Here is an 18,300-nt window from a genome sequence, read left to right as displayed (position 1 = left end):
AGTAAAGTTGAATTTATTTTAAAAAAATACGTGTTTATTTCTTTATATTTTAAATCATTTAAGTGAAAATTTTGATTCCGTTATCAAGTGCTGACATATTTGCTTTTTCTCAAGAAAGTGACTAGCTTTTTAAGTTGCTCACTCTATGGTTCTACTAGTACAACAACTACTACTACTAGTAGGAATATGGATCAAGTCCACTCATTATATTCCTACTCTTCTTCTAACCACTTTTTTTTAAGTTGTCTATCAAATGGATAAAAAAAATTGTGTAACTCATTCAGTGTATGATATCTCTTCTGAAGTTCGATCGATTCCAAGATAGAGTTAAAATTAAAATTTATGAATTTTGAATTTATGATCAAATACATAAATCATTTAAAATTAAACGAGTACTTATTGTTTCACAAGAATCTTTAATAAACTAATAGCGTATGTCTAAGCTCATGAAAATGAAAGAAACCAAAATAATTAATAAAAAAGAATATTACAATATTAAAAGTGGTTCTAATTTACAATCAAATGAATGAACGCAACTTTCGAAAGCTCATATGAGAATTGATTTAATTGCCCTAACTATGGCGGAATATTTCGTGTACATGAGTGGATGACTTATTTCATAAGAATTTAAGAAATGCAAATTAATGTATGTCAAGATTATTGTATTTAAATACCACTAAAGTAGCATCATATAGGCTTTAATTATTTATAATGTACATGTTTTTGTGAGTTGAGCTCCACTTTTTCTAGTCATCAATCATTAAAATACCATAACCATATCCACCTGGGGCTGCTAAAAAGAATGTTTTTTTTCTTATGATAAGTTTTCTATATTTAGAATAAATATGAGTGTCTGAAATTTGTATCGAAGTTTAACTAAATTTGAATTATGTACATTATAGGGTCTATATCTGACGACGATGCTTTTAATATATGTTTTTTTATTTTTAGAAATTCAAACTCGAGACATCTGATAAATAATGGAGGGATCCTAGTATGTAACTTAACTATGTTTCTTTCAATTTTTATTTTTTGCAAAAAAGGAAAAATTAGTTAGGGAACTTCATAACTGTCCTCTTGTTTTGGTGAGATTTTAGAATATTTCCTTGCTACAATATTGTATATATTTTGACTTGTTTATCCAAATACCTTTAAATAATAAAAAAGTTATTAGGTACTTATAAAAAAATGATACTGAGAGATCTTATGGGAATGTCAACTGATGGCTTATGAAAGTAGTTGATGTTTAATACTATTCAAAATAACCAAAAAAAAATGAGAATGTGAAAAATCATGTTGAAATTGTCGTCTTTAGAAATAGGTTATGTAGTGTGCGAATTTAAATTTAATCGAGCTTCAATATATTGAATATGAGTGAGTAACCAGATACAATTAAAATGAAATGAAGTTATTTTGACCTATATAAGAAGTGTCTTTAGCTTTAATCTCAGTTACTCTAGCAGAATGCTTGGATAGTCGTTACATGTGGTTTCTGTAAGTTAATAAGGAAAAATACATAACTAGATATACTTCATTATCATGTATACTTTTTATTACTTATACTTTCAAAATATTACGTATTTTATCATTAATTAAGAGTTTCCTATCATATATTGAGGAAGATACACTTAGATACATACATTTTTGCTACCGGATACACTAAAATAGGGAAGGAGGTGGGCAAGATTCGTTGTGTTTCCCAGATACATGTGAGAATGAGCGATATAGGAGAGAGGTGAGAGAGGCGACCGAGATTTGTTATGTATCCTATATACATGAGAATCCACTTGAATACAATGTGGCTAGAACAAATTACACCTAATTTGACTCCATGTATTCCGAGATACATGTATCTGGACGTATCTGAAGTTATGTGGACGCACCAAAATCTCGTAAGATATGTAACTATTGACATGCTTAAGAACACCCTTCTACTTGACAAACTATACTTAGATACACCTCCGATATGCCACATGACATAGCAAATGGTCTCAAACTATTGTAGGAGCATGAAACTCTTAATAAAAAATTGAGAGAAGTGTTGAAAACACTCCTAAACTTGACGGGAATTTAAGGGTGTATTTCACGTATGCTGCAAGATAGGAGGTGTATTTAAGTTCAATTAGCCAAGTAAAGGGTGTTTTTAAGTCTATCAATAGTTCGGAAATAAAATTAATAATTCGCGCTGAATTTAGGGGTGTTTTCAATACTTCTGTCTTAAAAATATAAGAAAAATCATCCTTATTACTTATTAGTATAAATTGGACAAGAGATAGGTGCTTCCTTTCTTTGGGCCCAATTATTTTGAGCTGAAACTGGGCTAATTGTTGGGTTTATTGGGTTGGGCCTCTCATTGATGATGGGCTTGCTGGGTCTGTTTATGATTTACTCTGTCTCCGGTCCTATGAACAATTGGCCCCAAATAAATACTAAAAATGTAAATAATATAAAAAAAAAGAGTAGAGATTACACAAATTCCATATTGTTAAGTGTTAATTACATCATATTCCTATTCTTTTTTAAATTACAAAAACTCATTAAATTTGATGGAATTCGGATACATTAACGTCCTGATACAACACATAAAATGATGTATCCGATCGTACATCGTGTAAAGTGATGTATATGACGTACTGATGTATCCGATCGATACATCATGTAAAATCATGTATCCGACGTTCCGATACATCACGTGGAATGATGTATTCGATCGATACATCGCGTACAATGATGTATCAGATAATAGAAGATAATAAGGATTTTTGTAATTTTTTCAAATGGTAGAAAATTTTAGAGAATAGAGTAAAATAAGTTGTATATTTAAATAATTTTTCTATTAAAAAATGTGTTTTATGAAAAATTATATATGTAAACTTTGTTTGGATGGTTGTTACATATTGTTTCATAATGTATCGTATTGTATTGCTTTAATAAATATAATATTTGAATAGATTGTATCATTATCCATCGTTATATAATGTCACACATCAACTATTTAAAACGATAAATCTATAAAAAAAATAAATCATATGGGGTATAGCATGAAAAAAGATAAATATAATTATTAAATAATAAAAATATAAAATATATATATATATATATATATGTTTTTTTTTTTTTTTTTTTTTGCATTATTGCTTGAACCCTTTTTGTTTCTTGTTCTTATCTGCAAAAATCCTAAAAGGTCAGTTTTTTTATTTTTATTTTTAATTTGTATGTTTTTTTCTTAGTTAAAGGTTTGATTTTTAGTTCAGTTTCAATCTTTTCTTGAAGTCATAGAGAAATGTCTGATTTCTGATTCAGTTTCAATCTTTTCTTGATGTCTGAATCTTTATATCTTTCTTGTTATAGTTAAAAGGTTTGATTTTTAGTTCAGTTTCAGTTTTTTTTTTTTAAATGTCTGAACTTGTATGTCTTCTTGTCATTATTAAAGATATGATTTTTAATTCAGTTTCAATCTTTTTATGTCTGAATTTGTAGTTATTTTGCCATAATTAGGTTGAATTTCAGGGGGGGAGGGGGGGGGGGAGGGGGGGTTCAGTACCCATTGGAAGGGATTTCTTGATTTAGTAGAATTGGGTGAAGAGAATGAAGTTCAGTTTATTTTTTCATAGTTAAAGGTCTTATTTTTAGCTCAGTTTCAGTCTTTTTTGAGTTGGGAATTTGTGTATCTTTTTTTCATAATTAAAGATTTGATTTTTAGATTAGTTTTGATGTCTGGACTTGTGAACTCTTTGTCATAAATTAGTTGAAATTCAAGGATTTTGAGTACCCATTGGAAGAAATTTCTTGATTTAGTAGAATTGGTTGAAGAGAATGGAGAGATAAGACTAGGAATGAAGATATTAGGGACAAGGTGGGAGTGACCTCCGTGGTGGACAAGATGAGGAAGCGAGGCTAAGATGAGTTGGGCATGCGAGGAGGAGATGTGCAAATGTCCTAGTGAAGGGGTGTGAGATGTTGGTTGTGTGGTTAATGAGATGTAGCGGTAGGTCGAAAAAGTATTGGGAGAGGTGATTAGATATGATAGGATACATCTTTAGTTTACCAAGGACACATCCTTAGATAGTAGTATATGGAGGCCACGTACTAAGATAGAACGTTAATAAGTAGTTGAGTGTTGTCCCACTTCCACGTGGGATAGGTTTGGTGGTAGTTTGGTGTGCAGTATCTGTTTCTTCGCTCATACCAGTAGTAGTAGCATTATTCTCGTCGTTTCTTGTCCTACGATTGTTGTTGATTATCTGTTGTCTCATATGCTTTAGTTATCGCAATTTTTTGGATATTGTTATTGCTCCTTGTCTTCTGAATGTTAGGTAATGCTTTCCCTATTATTTGCTATGCCCTCTTTAGTTCTGTATTTTTCTTTGCTTTGATATGTGTCACTTGAGCCGAGGGCCTTTTGGAAACAACCTCTCTACCTCGTGGAGGTAGAGGTAAGGTTTGTGTACACATTACTCTCCCCAGACCCCATCAATGGGATCACACTGGGTATGTTGTTGTTGGGTGAAACAAATGAGAGTTCAATTTCAGTCTTTCCTTGATGCCTGACTTTGTATATCTTTTGCCATAGTTAAAGGCCTGATTTTTAGCTCAGTTTCAATCTTTTCTTGATGTCTGAATTTATATATATATTTAAAGGTATATTTTTTGTGCAGTTTTAAACTTGTGATGTCTGAATTTGTATATATTTTACCATGATTAGTTGAATTTCAGGGATTTTTGAGTACCCATTGGATTTTTTTTTTATCTTGATTCAGTAGAACGGTGAAGAAAATGGAGTGTAGTTTGAAGGAACATATAATCACTCTTTCTTTTGCTGGTGATGAATCTATGATGGAGATGGGTTCCGGGAATTATGGGTATTTTCTCATTTTTCTTTTCTTCGTTTTCATTCTTTGAATAATTCTAGTTTATTTTCATGATTTTTGTTAATCTTTCTTTCTTTTCTTCTTCTTTAGGTGCTCGCATTATAGAAGGAGATGCAAAATTAGAGCACCTTGTTGTGATGAAATATTTGATTGTAGACATTGCCATAATGACTCAAAGGTAGAACCGTTTTTCATAATTAGTTGAATTTTGGGGGGGGGGGGTTTCTTCTTTTTATGTGAGAATTAATCATAGTTTTCCAATTCTTGATCAGAATTCTTTAGATGTTGATCCACTCAAACGACACGATATTCCTCGCCATGATATTGAAAAGGTTAGTTTTCAATGTTTTCCCTCTTCTGCTGCATAAAGATTCTATAGTTATGCATGAGTTCTTATAAGTTATGTTGTTCGTTTTCTTCAAAAATATCACCTGAGTGTGTGCCGGATCCTCCAAAAGCTATTCCAAGCAACACATCATAAAATTGGTAGTCCTCTTTCCTTAGATAAGGAAGAAGAATACAAAAGGCAGGTGATTTAGGCCTTATTTTATGTGTAATTCTTGATGAAGCTATTCTAGTTTGATTGTGTGAATAGGTAGAACATTTTTCTTTAAGGGAGATCTGTGTAGTCACATGAGTTTTGTCATATCTGTAGGGAAAATATAGAGAACGCCAAGTGCTTTTTATGATAGATTTGTTTTATATGATGCTGGACCTGAGATGAACTTAAACTGTGCGACATGGAGAATGAAAATTCATATATTCGATCCAAGCTTGCTTGAGGTTAAGGAGTAGTTGTTAAATGGAGCTAGCCGTTTCATTTATGACCTCATGTTTATCAAATCGTGAAGAACTTAAGAACCATTTTCTAGTTACTTTGTTGAATAGATCTTCTTTACGTAATATCTCTTCTTTCGTATAAACTTATGCTTTGTCTCTGTTACAAATTGAAGTTTCTCTCAGTCATTTTCATTTGCAACTGAGACATATTTGACTGACAGATTGATAATATAATGTGTGAATGATCATGTTGTGATCGTAGTACCAGGATTTTGGCTAAGGGTGTTCAAGATTTGATATATATATGTATAAAAAGTAATTTTTGACCTATATACACAATATAAACAAAACAATTTTCCGACAAAGGTGTTCAACTTACCATCCTTCGGTCTATGTGGGTTCACATTGTACTTGATTAAGATTCTTGTTTGCCATACCTTTTGATATTGACTGATTTAAGTATGCTCTCTCTATATGTTTTTCAGGTCATTTGCTCATTGTGTAATACTGAACAGGATGTGAGTTCCCTCAATTGTTGACAACTCGATTCAAGTCTTTATTAATGTTGAGTTGATGTTATATTTGCTTGGTCCTTGATGGTGCTTTAGGTTCAACAAAAATGCATCCAATGCGGGATTTGCATGGGGAAGTACTTTTGCTCAAAATGCAACTTCTTCGACGATGATGTAAAATTCTTTATATAATTTGTCTACGATGTTATTTGCTCGATGTTTATACTATGCTTTAACAAGATGATTTCTATTGTTAGGTCTCGAAGAATCAATACCACTGTGATAGATGTGGAATCTGCAGGTTAACATCTTTCTCATACTGTACATCATTATCGGTTCTTTAATGCATTTTGCTAAATTACACCATATTTATGTAAACACAAAGTCATCGACATCTGAGACATAGGCTGGTCTGTAGTTACAAAATGGGCTGAAGACAACCTTCCTTACGGAGGTACTTTGTATTAAGTGCACGCTAAATAATGTCCCGTTAACGAGTTACAGATGTAATTAGGGTTACTTGTGGTTGATTATAGATGATATGGATTTACTTGTGGTTGATTATAGATGATATGGATTACAAATTATTCACTCTGGTGTAGTATTCTTGTGTCTCTTTTCTTTTTATACTTGCACTACAGTCATAAAAAAGATATAAGCTATGTTGCTTGGACTCTTCAAAAATGTTGTTGCACCCGTGTCAACAACAAGAAGATACCTAGTGTAATCGCATAAGTGTGGTCTGGGGAGGCTGTTCACGATAGACCCTCGGCTCAAGGAAAGCAAAAACATAACTTTTATGGAAACATAAGCAATAACAACTACAAGATAGTAATAAAAGCCGAGGCATACGAGAAAACAAGTAGTAATAGAAAACTAAGAATGAGAAATATGGAAATAATAAAAATACTGAAAATAATACTAGTACTATTACCATTTCAGTTAACTTACATCAGTTGCACCATCTGCACATGCCATTTTATATTTTTGGTGCGGTAACGTTGTGGCTAATATATTAATCATTTTCCTGATCAAAATATTTGAAAACAGAACGGGTGGCGAGGAGAACTTCTTTCACTGTGACACATGCGGTGAGTGAGATGCTCAACGTCCTTGAATTAGAACTTAAATCAGCAATAAAAGCTCTTATTAGCAATGTTGCTCAGACTCTCTAAAATTGTTGGTGGTGCGTGTTGGATCCTCCAGTAGTAGTGCAGTTTTATAGTTTTGGGGTATCTTGACCATCGGTGCAGTAACATTTTGGAGAGTTTGAGCTGCATAACTTTATTAGGTTGTATTTAGTTTGTTAGTTATGGAACATCCTACCTTTTGCAGGATGTTGCTATACAAATTTGATGAAAGAATCACATATTTGTATAGAAAGAGCGATGCACCACAATTGCCCTGTTTGCTTTGAGGTAAGGGCAGAATTCCGACGATAACCATGAAACGGACCCAGGGTACTATATAGTAGTAGATGTTGAACCCCCTAATTTCTTCGTATGTTTACCTTTTTATATTTTGAACGTCGTCAGGTAAATTCCTAACTCCGCCTTTTGATTCTTGCAACTTCATGCAGTATATTTTCAATACAACAAAAAATATCACAGTCTTGCCTTGCGGTCACACAATGCATCTGGAATGTGTCTTGCAGATGGAACAATACTTCCAGTATGTTTTTGACGTGTTATGATTTTCTATGAACAATCAATTCCTTAATGATCCCATAACAAAACACCCCTCCAGTTTTGGTCGATGTTGCTCGAACTCTTCAGAAACATATCCGAGCAACATAGATTTTGGTTGCATTGTGTTCAGTTCCAACAATTTGTGCATGCAGTTATTCTTGTCCTGTTTGCTCAAGATCATACTGTGACATGTCTCGAGTGTGGGAGCAACTGGACCGGGAGGTACATACTACATACTCCTTCCGTTTCAATTTGTTTGTCAGGTTTTGACTTGACATGGAGCTTAAGAAAATAAAGAGGACTTTTGAATCTTGTGATCTTAAACTAAAGATATGTAGAACGTACCAAAATGTCTTTAATCTTGTCGTTTTAAACATGTCATGTGGAAAGTTAGAAGCTAAAGAGTTGCTAAGAAATGGAAAGAAACATTCTTTTTTAAACATACTAAAAAGGAAAGTTAAACAAACAAATTGAAACGGAGGGAGTAGTTACTAAGCTGATTCACAGGTTTTTCCCCCGACTCTTCTCTTTAAACTGACTAGCTTCATCTATTTTCTAATTCTAGGTTGCCTCAACAGCTATGCCTGAAATATATCAGAACAAGATGGTAAGAAACCAGTTTGTCGATCCATTTGAAATTTCGTACAAGATCTGATCGCCTTTTATCTAATGTTTGAGCTTCTTTTTTTAGGTTTGGATTCTTTGCAACGACTGTGCGGAAACATCTGAGGTTAACTTCCATATAGTAGCACATAAATGTCCGAGTTGCAAATCCTATAATACAAGGCAGACAAGAGGAGGGACCAGTTCATGCTCTAATATTACCGAAATGGTCAGATGAGGTTATTAATCGCGACATTTGATCAGATTTTTTCTTCAAATTTGGCAAGCTTTTAAACGATGAAATCAATGCCCACGAGTCACAACTGCAACAATTGGTATGATATGATTATAACTTCATTGTTTTCGACATGTTTTCCATGGGAATCATCGATGAGGAATTTACAGGTCATTACTTGCAACAGGGAGTTGTCGAACATTCTTCACTTAATTCTTTCACGTAACCTCTTTCTGAACTACTATATGTAGAAACGGATTCAGAATTTTAAGTTTATGAGTTCTGAACTCACAACCCTTTACTTTCCTAGATTCACGATAGATTAGTTATATGTATTGTGTGGATTCTTCTCAACACAAATATAAGGTTTGGAACAAAACTACTGAGATCTGCTGAACCCGTTTCATGTACTGTAGATCCGCCCCTATCTTCATCCAAATTTGTTTCTCAATTTGATTGGTACGTCTGTTATGTCGATATCCGAGGGAAAATACAAGAAAATAGTCCAAAATGAACTTTGATTAGCAGTATTTGTGTAAAAATTGTGCATAAAAAATAGCAATTTAATATGCTTTTGATGACTACATTTGTTGCTATCACTTGGAAAATGAAGACAAATGAGATAGCCCAGCTTAAGACAACAATATAGATGTTCTTTTGCTCTATTTGTTGTTTGATCAAACTAGTATTCGAAACTCACCGACCTGACTAATCTGGATTGGCAGTCCACTTAAGGGAATGCTCTCTCTACTAGGGTCTAGGAGTTTTTTCATTCTCGACGAACACTCTGCTGCATAGCGGGGTGGATAGCTAGGACTACTAAAAGGGAGGCTCAATCAGAGACCTCGGTTTAAGAGGATCATATCTATTCCAACACATTCTTCTAGAAGAACAAATTGAAAGCGTAATTTCTTTCCTTAGGCAGAGGTCTTGGTTTCGATCCCTATGAATAGAAAAATCCTTGATATGAAGGACCTAGGCAACATGAATCTGGCTTAGTCGGTACAACTCTTTCCTTTGTCCCCCCCCCCCCCCTCAAGATTATGATCTCTAATGTTATTTCTATTCTTCCATCAATATTCTCATAAAATTTCAGTACAGATCTACATCCTTTCAAAATTTTCTATAACAGAAAAAAGTAGTCCTGGAAAGAGTAATATAGCAATAGATTAAAATTAACCATCAAAGGTTATATATTACAGGGTGATAAGTACTTCTTAATTCATAATATGAAGTTTCGCATTTTAGTTCTAAATATAGAGGCGATTTGACAGAAAATGTTTTACTCCTAATGAGACATCCCAAAACTAGTCGAGTCTCAAAGCAGATATCGGACATTGACATGCTCTAGTGCTTGGAGAGTAAAAGTTGGATTTTTCTCTTGTTATGTGGTTGCAGTGGTCTTGCATTTCTTTCAGCATGCTGAAAACAACATTCAAATAATAATAAATATAGTTTTACATAAATTATATAATTCCAAACCAAACTAAAAGCAATACAAGCTAGAACATTTTTATTCAATACAAAACATTCGAAAAACTACTCTAAAAATGTTACTTCCTCTATATTTCATTTTATATATATCTTAATTTGATCTGACACGAAAATTGTAAAAGTAAATAAAAACAAACCTTAAATGTTTTGTTTTATGTTAAAGATAGATATAATCTACCAAAATGTATTTGAATTTTTATGGTTTTAAATATGTTGTGTGAGATATTAAAATTAACATAATTTTAAATATATATATATATATATATATATATATAATTTTTTTTATCCTTTTAAAGAAAAAGTATGACGGATAAATTAAAACTGAGCAAATAATAAAAAGTAGAGGGGAACTTACATCATGGACAGCGTTTCTAAGCAACTTCACTTGAAATCTTGAAACACTTTGTACCTAAAATAAATAAGGTTAATTAATTAATTCTAATAATCTCATATATATATATATTAAAATTTGGAATATTATTTTTACCTTCTTGTTGACTATCCAAGTGACACCTTCTGTGCAGGGAGGGATAGTGAGTGAACCCTTATAATAGTAACTTTTTCCATAATTATTACTAGTGATATACTTTGGATTAATCATGCCTAAACTCCTCTCTTCACCTTCTTGATCTAGCATGGATAATATTTGTCTCCTCAACTATAATCAATAATCACAAAAAAATCAAAAATCAAATGCATCAAAACAATATAAGAGTGAGTATAAAGGAGTATATACAGAAAGGAAGTATTGGAGCAACAATAAATACGACTAAAAAATCACTGAAAAAATGTTTAGTCGCTATTTTCATTGATATTTGATTGAATCGGTGAGAGAAGAAAAACTAGTAATATTTTGATCATAACCACTATTTCAATGAGTATTTATTTTCCGCTATGCATTTTTCTATTAGTAATAAAAAATTATTACTTGTATAATATTTGCTTAATTAAGACTAATTTAAATCGAGAACATGATTAATGATGATTCATATAACCAACTTAATTTATTTGAAATTGAGATGCAGTCGTTACTATATTAGCAAAAACTTAAACTCTCATCTCTTTTCTATTCTCACAGAGTATTTTATATATATATATTTTTAGTTCTAACTAAATTAAATTTGCGTCCATAAATTCATTTATTGATAAAATAAATAAATAATACTTACTATAAAAAGAAATGGATCTGGTCTGCCAAATTTGTAAAGGACAGCATTTACAACGATCTTATTATTCACCTTGTCTTGGTGAACCATATGCAATTCCAAGGCATACCTATATTTCAAATCATACCAAAATATAATTAAAGTAGACAAAAAGGTCAAAATAATAATCATAATAATAATAATAATAAAATTTATATCTAAAAATAATAAATAATTTATCATTATTTTTAATAGATAACTTATAATCACACAAATATTTATCACATATTCTATAGCATAAATTTCAAAAAATTCTCATAATTTCATAAACTTTGCGTTTGATCATCCAATACGTCGAAACTCATTGCTCATGAATAAAGAAAAACGGCTTCAACATAAATAAATAAAAACTAAAACCTAGAGCTAATATAAAGAACCACTTTAAGTAAGGATTTTATTTATTTATTTAGAGACGAAAGAACTTTTTTGCTATCAAAATATTCATTACTTGCTCGTAATCGGAAATAGAATAATAAATCAAGGGAAATTTTGGAAGTTATTTGTCTTGTGCAGGAGATGGAATTTTTACAAAGCGCGTGCATTCGAATAGCTCTAAAATAATAATTAATTTAAGATAATTATTTTTAAAAATAATGACAGATAATTTAACGGGGAGTAAAATATTATTGGTACCTTCTACCATTAATAGTATGTTCAGATGGTGAATGCCAGTGAATTTGTTGAAGAGGATACTGTGTGCCATTCATCAAAATTGATCCAGCATCCCCATGCCAATGCACCTTCATAAATATAAAAAATAATCATGTTAATAGTGATATAACTAGTGGCGAATTCAGAACTTGAACCATATCGTTTTAAATTTGAGATTTATCATAACATTTTTTTTAATTTGATAGATTTTATTCAGTAATAAAATATACGAAAAAAGTATAATAACATAAACTTTATCCCTACTTTGAAGAGGTAGAGAAGTTGTTTCTGAAAGACTCTCGAGTCAAATATAGCAAATGATTTACCAGAAAAGTAATACAACAGTGAAAAACATGTTAAGTAATAAGCAAAATAATACAAATCATTTAAAGAAAAGAAGTAGTAACAATAACGAAATAATGTGATAACTGATTTGCAACTAATTGGCTAATAACATTGAATCTTTTCATGATATCACTTGTATTTTGTAAAAGAAGAAAGAAATAAGACAATAAAATCAATTAAAGCAATTAGAATATTCTAAAAATGGTGAATATCTTTAATTTTTTACACTTACTGATATATCATGTCCTCTATTCCTTATAGTAGAATTAGTAGGCTTGTAGTATTTCATGTGACCCAACTTTCTCATATTTTTAACTCTACAACTTGCAATATTAATTGGAGATTGCATCTTCCCATTCTTGCAAGTTTCCCATTCTTTATGTAGCTCACCCCATTTACTTGGTCCTTTCTTACTCCCTTCCTTATAATCAAACTCCACCTCATCATCAACTTCTACACATCACAAAACATCAAAAATGTCAAGATACATCAAGTGATAGAAATTAGAAAGAAAAAAAAAAGGGAGTAAGAAGAAACACTTTGAATATGGAGAGGTGAATCAGGATCTAGAGTCAGTGAGTTTGGTAAAATAACCTCATTAGCCACTTTCTTGCATGTTTTTGAAAAATAGAAATAGTCTTTAAGAGTTTTCAAATTTCACTATTGAAATTAAAGGACAATATCATAGAGTTTCACACTCGTGGAAATTGAAACTCCATAACGCTGATGATATCTTTCAATTACAAAGGGGGTTAAAAAGTGACTATTTTCGTCTTTGACCCCATAGCTTGAAACAAAAACAACATATTCTGTTGAACCCACAAAACTCCTTTTATATCTGTCTCTGAAAATAGAAAGAAGCGGATATAACGTATATGATATGGGTTCATCTGAACTCAATAGCTTTAGTTTGATTTCGTATATGAATTGAGAAATCTACTAAACATGTACATATTAAAAACTATAAAAGTGCGTGGTAGCATAATTGGATTATGAATTCGATGGCAAACACAAATCGTTAGAACGAATGACATTACTTACCACCACCTTCACCTTCTTGATTACTAATGGATGTTGCATTCAAAAATAGAGACAAATAGAGGAGTGATACAAAAATAATCAAAATTGAGTTGTAGCTTTGTTTTTTCATTTTGAGGAAGATGATGACTAGAAGATTTGTTTGAACTGATTAGTGAAAAAAAATAACAACACATATTTAAAGGAATCTTAGTAACCACTTCCATAATAATAGGAAAAAATGTAGATATTGACTTGATCCATTATTATTAACAAACATTCCAAAAAGAAAAAGAAGAAAATCTTTTATAAATGTTTTACTAAATTAAAAAAATAAGGATCTTCATAAAAAAATTCCTAATATGTTGGAAATATTATTTTACCTTTGATGTAAAATTAAATCTAGACAATATCCCCTAGTTGTGCTTATGGTATTAATTAGTTTATTGAACTGATTGGTGGCAATGATGTAAATAAGATTAGTCTACGTGTTCTTCTTAAATAGGAATATATTCCAAATTGATATTATTTCTTTTAATATCCTCTAAATAAGATGAAAAAAGAAGAAGAAAAAGATTAAAAAGATGAACTTTGGATTTTCCTTTTGGGACAACTTTTTAGTAAATGGTCCATCCTTTTTTTTTCCTTACAATTTATAGATCTTTCCGATCTAAATATCTTTATTGAAAAAAATTAAAAATCTTATAAGAAATATTAAGTTAAAGATCTAAAAATTTAATTAGTTACTAAATCATTAGACAATGGTGTAATATTTTATTTCTATAGTCGAATAATATATATATATATATATATATATATATAAATATTAAATCTGAGGCTAACTTTATCCGATTATACATGGGACAACATATACCATGGACGATTGAAAACTTTTAAAAGGAAAAATCCCAAAGTACTCAAATATTCAAGTTAATGTATGTTGAAATAGTCCATGTCATTTTGATACAAAAATTAGAGGATATTTGAGAAGAAATAAAAGACGGGAAAATTATTGCCTCTATATGCATTTTTTGAGCAATCAAAGAAAATTAATACTAAATTTTATAATTATAGTTTCCCTAAGACAAAAGTGAAATTTGTCAGTGAAAGAAAAAAGTATAATTTTCTTATATATCAATAAAAGTAAGACTGTCTACTTGTTAACAATAACAATATTTTACAACTTTAAATTAAACTATCAACTTTTTATATTACTAAATAAAATTTTTACAAGAAGATTAAGGTAATAAATCGCAAACAAATGACTAATGTTATGTCAATTTGAACTAAATCTTCCAATATATATAATAATTTTATCAAATTAAATATTTTATGTCTTATAAAAAATGATTATTTGAATAATAGATTTGATCGAACTCACAAAACTCGTCTTAGATCTATCCTTGAGAGTAGAAAAAGACCAATATAAAGTAAATGATATGGATTTATTTGAACTTTAATTTTGATTCTGTATATGTATATGAACTGAGAAATCTATTAAATATGTACATATTAAAAACTATACAAACAGTATTATGATTGAGTTGTGAGTTCGATAACGAATACAAAATGAGACCTAATCGAATTCTAAATATGCTTTAACAATGGAGTACAAATGGCATTACTTACCATCTTTTTGATAACAAATGGATGTTGCATTCTAGAATAGAGCCAAGTAGAGGAGTGATCCAAAAATAACCAAAAATGAATAGTAGCTTTATTTTTTCATTTTGAGACATAGGATGACTAGAAGAACTGTTTGAAGTGGTTAGTGAGTAAAAAAAACATATTTAAAGAGATTTTAGTAACTACTTCCATAATAATAGGAAAAATGTTGCTTTTGACTGATCCATCATTATTAATAAACTTTTTTTTAAAAAAGAAAAGAAAGTCTTTATACATGTTTTACTAGATAAAAAAAAATTGCGATATTTATAAACAAATTCCTAATATATTGAAATTATTATTTTATCTTTGATGTAAAATTAAATCTAGCCAATATTCCCTAATTGTGCTTGTGGTCTTAATTAGTTTATTGAACTGATTTGCTGGCAATGATTAAGATTAGTCTGCCACATGTTTTTCTGTTGGAATATATTTCAAATTGAGTTTTTTTTTTAATATTTAAAAGAAATCACATTTGAAGACACTAGAATAAAGTGAACTTTGCATTTTTCTTTTTATATATTTTGTTCCAGATTGCCCATGTTTTGATCATGACGATAATGATAATGACATTTTCTGTAAAAAAATTAATAATATATTCTTTTATCTAAAGTTTGATTTTAAATGGATTTTTTTGATTAGGTTTTTAATGAGATAGCTTTTATTATGTATCACAAGAGATATATACTCTTCCATAAATTTTTTGTTTATAAATTTTAATGAGACACCTTATTTATGGACATCCCAGAAGTGTTATGAATTCATTAACCTTATGGATATCCAACAATTCATTCATGAACCATTTTGAATTGTACATGAACATATTTATTATACCCCATAATATTTAACCTTTAATGAAATTGTATACTGTATATATATAGTGTATGTTTCTAATTCTACAAGAGATATCAATAAGATATTAAGTTACACTTGAATAGACTTAAATAAGATGAATTTTGCATTCTCCTCTCTATATATATTTAGTTTGTATTCTTGTTTTATATTCCCCATAATTTATAACAAATGTCCAATATTGGGTAGAAAAATTGAGATTAATTTGTCAATTTTTGAGTTTCCATCAATATTATTTAGGGATGAAAAAAATCTTTTTATAAGATCTTGAACAATTTTTATTTTAGAGTTAATTTTAAGATTCGAGTTAGACTCAACGTCCATGTTTTATCATAGTATCACATAAATTTTTCATTTGTTATCACTTTTTGGAATAACTTTTTAGTTAATGGTCCATCCTTTTTTTCTCTTACAATTTATTGACCTTTTAGACAATGATCTAAATATTCCTATTGAACAAACAGAAAGTCTTTGAGAAATATTAAGTCTTGGTCTGAAATTTCAAAAGTTATTGCATCATTAAATAATTGTGTAATAGTTTGTTTCTATAGTTAAGCAATATATGAATAAATATTAAACCCAAAGTTAACATTATCCAACTAAATATGGAACAACATGTACAATGTTTTTGGAAATTTGAAATATTTGCCAAAAAGTTTAAAGTGTTTTTAAATAACTTTTTAGGTTTTCTACTTCATAATTATTTTTTGAATTACTTGTAAAATGAGATTTGATATTGTATTTTCCCTTAGTTTGATACTCCGACAACAAGAACAACGACATATTCAGTGAAATTTCACTAGGCGAGATTTTTCGTATTACTACCACGTGGAGGTAGAGATGTTTCTGAAAGACCCTAAGCTCAAGAACAACAAACACAAGTAAAAGAGGAAGAAAACAATGAAGAAAGTGTAGCAGTTAATACGAAAAATAATGTAGAACCTACAAGAAAAAAATAATACTAGTAGCAAAATAGTGTGATAGTCGAACACGATACACAACATATGCCGATAGGTAACAAGAAAAGGCAAGACAACACTCTACTCCTACTAACCTTCTACCCTAATACGCGACCTTCAATTCTTTCTATCTAGAGTCATGTCCTATGTAATATGAAATTGTGTTATGTCCTGTCTAATTACTTTTTTCTAATACTTTTTAGCCTACCTCTACCCTTATGTGTATCCCCTACAACAAGTCTCTCACATCTCCTCACTGCGGCATTTGCGCATCTCTTCTTTATATGTCCAAACCATCTCAATTTTGTTTCCCTCATCTTGTCCGTCACAGAGGCCACTCCCACTTTCTCCTAGACAACCTTATTCCTAATCTTATTTATCCTAGTATGTCTATCTTAATATTTTTATCTCCACAACATACATCTTCTGAATATATGAGTTCTTCACTGGTCAACACTCAATCTCATATAATAAGGATGGTCTAACCACCACTCTAAAGAATTTACCTTTAAGTTTACGCGGTACATTATGATCACACAAGACTTTTAACGGCAACCCTCTATTTCATTCATGCCTCCCCAATGTGTGACATCATCAACAATGTTTCCATTTTCCTGAATTACAAACTCAAGATAATTAAAACTTTCTCTCTTAGAGATAGTCTATGTGGAAAGCCTCACTTCTACGTCTGTTTCATCCAATGCAACAATAAATTTACACTCCAAATATTCTATTTTGGTCCTCCTCTTCCTTAACCCTTTGAGCTTCAGAGTTTGTCTCCAAACCTCCAACCTAGCATTAACTCTGTCCTCTATCTCATCAATCATTATTATGTCGTTCAAAAATAATGTACCACATGAAACCTTTTCCTGAACAGACTGTGTCAATTCATCCATGACCTATGCATTTTAAAAAAAGCCTTAGAACTAATTCCTGGTGCAACCCCATCTAAACTAGGAAACGCCTCGAGTTTCCCCGGGACTTTGTCATAAGACTTTTTAAGGTCAATGAACATCATATTTATGTTCCTCTTTACAATAATAACAATAACATACCCAGTGAAATCCTACAAGTGAAGTTTGGAGAGGGTAGAATGTACGCAAACCTTATCACTACCTCATGAAGGTAGAAAGATTATTTCCAAAAAATTATCGGCTCAAGTGCAATAAATTTTGATATAAAGAAGAAGAAGACAATGAAGACAATCAAAATAAGAAATAGTGCAACAATAGCCAAAACAATAATAAAATCACGTGATAGTTGAAATACCATAAACAACATACTAGGAATAGTGTTTGTCACTCTTTCTTTTCATATATCTCTCCACCAATCACTACACAAGATGGATGACTTCGACAGTCGATCATCTTGGTATGAATCCTGATTGATTTTAAAAAATAGTCATCCCTCTTCTTACCATCAT

General features: G+C 30.6%; 2 protein-coding genes across 8 annotated transcripts; one reads left to right on the top strand and one right to left on the bottom strand.

The window, feature by feature from the left end:
* Positions 1-3,143: 3,143 nt before the first annotated feature.
* Positions 3,144-9,166, top strand: LOC129882053 (E3 ubiquitin-protein ligase RZFP34). 7 transcript variants are annotated; one of them, XM_055956179.1, is made up of 13 exons: positions 3,144-3,184; positions 4,761-4,862; positions 4,962-5,049; positions 5,144-5,203; positions 6,137-6,169; positions 6,260-6,337; positions 6,421-6,464; positions 7,214-7,254; positions 7,499-7,581; positions 7,743-7,834; positions 8,004-8,073; positions 8,417-8,458; positions 8,543-9,166. In XM_055956179.1, the coding sequence occupies exons 2-13, from the start codon at positions 4,777-4,779 to the stop codon at positions 8,690-8,692; spliced, it is 867 nt and encodes a 288-aa protein (XP_055812154.1). In that variant the 5' UTR covers positions 3,144-3,184; positions 4,761-4,776; the 3' UTR covers positions 8,693-9,166. The 7 variants fall into 7 exon arrangements, with proteins under 7 accessions (XP_055812154.1, XP_055812157.1, XP_055812156.1 ...); XM_055956182.1 differs by having other exon boundaries at positions 3,166-3,184; positions 4,764-4,862; XM_055956181.1 differs by lacking the exon at positions 3,144-3,184 and adding an exon at positions 3,247-3,358.
* An 870-nt stretch (positions 9,167-10,036) lies between these two features.
* LOC129881393 (alpha carbonic anhydrase 7-like) lies at positions 10,037-13,534 on the bottom strand. The gene is made up of 7 exons (XM_055955602.1): positions 13,426-13,534; positions 12,617-12,837; positions 12,022-12,128; positions 11,353-11,458; positions 10,671-10,841; positions 10,539-10,592; positions 10,037-10,111 (listed from the first exon to the last, which is right to left on the bottom strand). Exons 1-7 carry the CDS (start codon positions 13,532-13,534, stop codon positions 10,037-10,039), a joined length of 843 nt encoding a protein of 280 aa, XP_055811577.1.
* Between the last annotated feature and the right edge of the window lie 4,766 nt (positions 13,535-18,300).

This window comes from Solanum dulcamara, chromosome 3 (assembly GCF_947179165.1).
Source record: "Solanum dulcamara chromosome 3, daSolDulc1.2, whole genome shotgun sequence".
NCBI classification, from domain to species: Eukaryota; Viridiplantae; Streptophyta; class Magnoliopsida; order Solanales; family Solanaceae; genus Solanum; species Solanum dulcamara.
This window is presented reverse-complemented; position numbering and strand designations above follow the sequence as displayed.

Excerpts from the sequence above, each read along its gene's own strand:
- LOC129882053 (XM_055956179.1), top strand. The coding sequence starts at position 4,777 with ATGGAGTGTAGTTTGAAGGAACATATAATCACTCTTTCTTTTGCTGGT. Across the intron at positions 5,204-6,136 it reads CTCGCCATGATATTGAAAAG|GTCATTTGCTCATTGTGTAA; the intron begins GTTAGTTTTCAA and ends TATGTTTTTCAG. Across the intron at positions 6,338-6,420 it reads GCAACTTCTTCGACGATGAT|GTCTCGAAGAATCAATACCA; the intron begins GTAAAATTCTTT and ends TTCTATTGTTAG.
- LOC129881393 (XM_055955602.1), bottom strand. The coding sequence starts at position 13,534 with ATGAAAAAACAAAGCTACAACTCAATTTTGATTATTTTTGTATCACTC. Across the intron at positions 10,842-11,352 it reads CAGATCCATTTCTTTTTATA|TTGAGGAGACAAATATTATC; the intron begins GTAAGTATTATT and ends TATTGATTATAG. Across the intron at positions 10,112-10,538 it reads TTAGAAACGCTGTCCATGAT|CATGCTGAAAGAAATGCAAG; the intron begins GTAAGTTCCCCT and ends TGTTGTTTTCAG.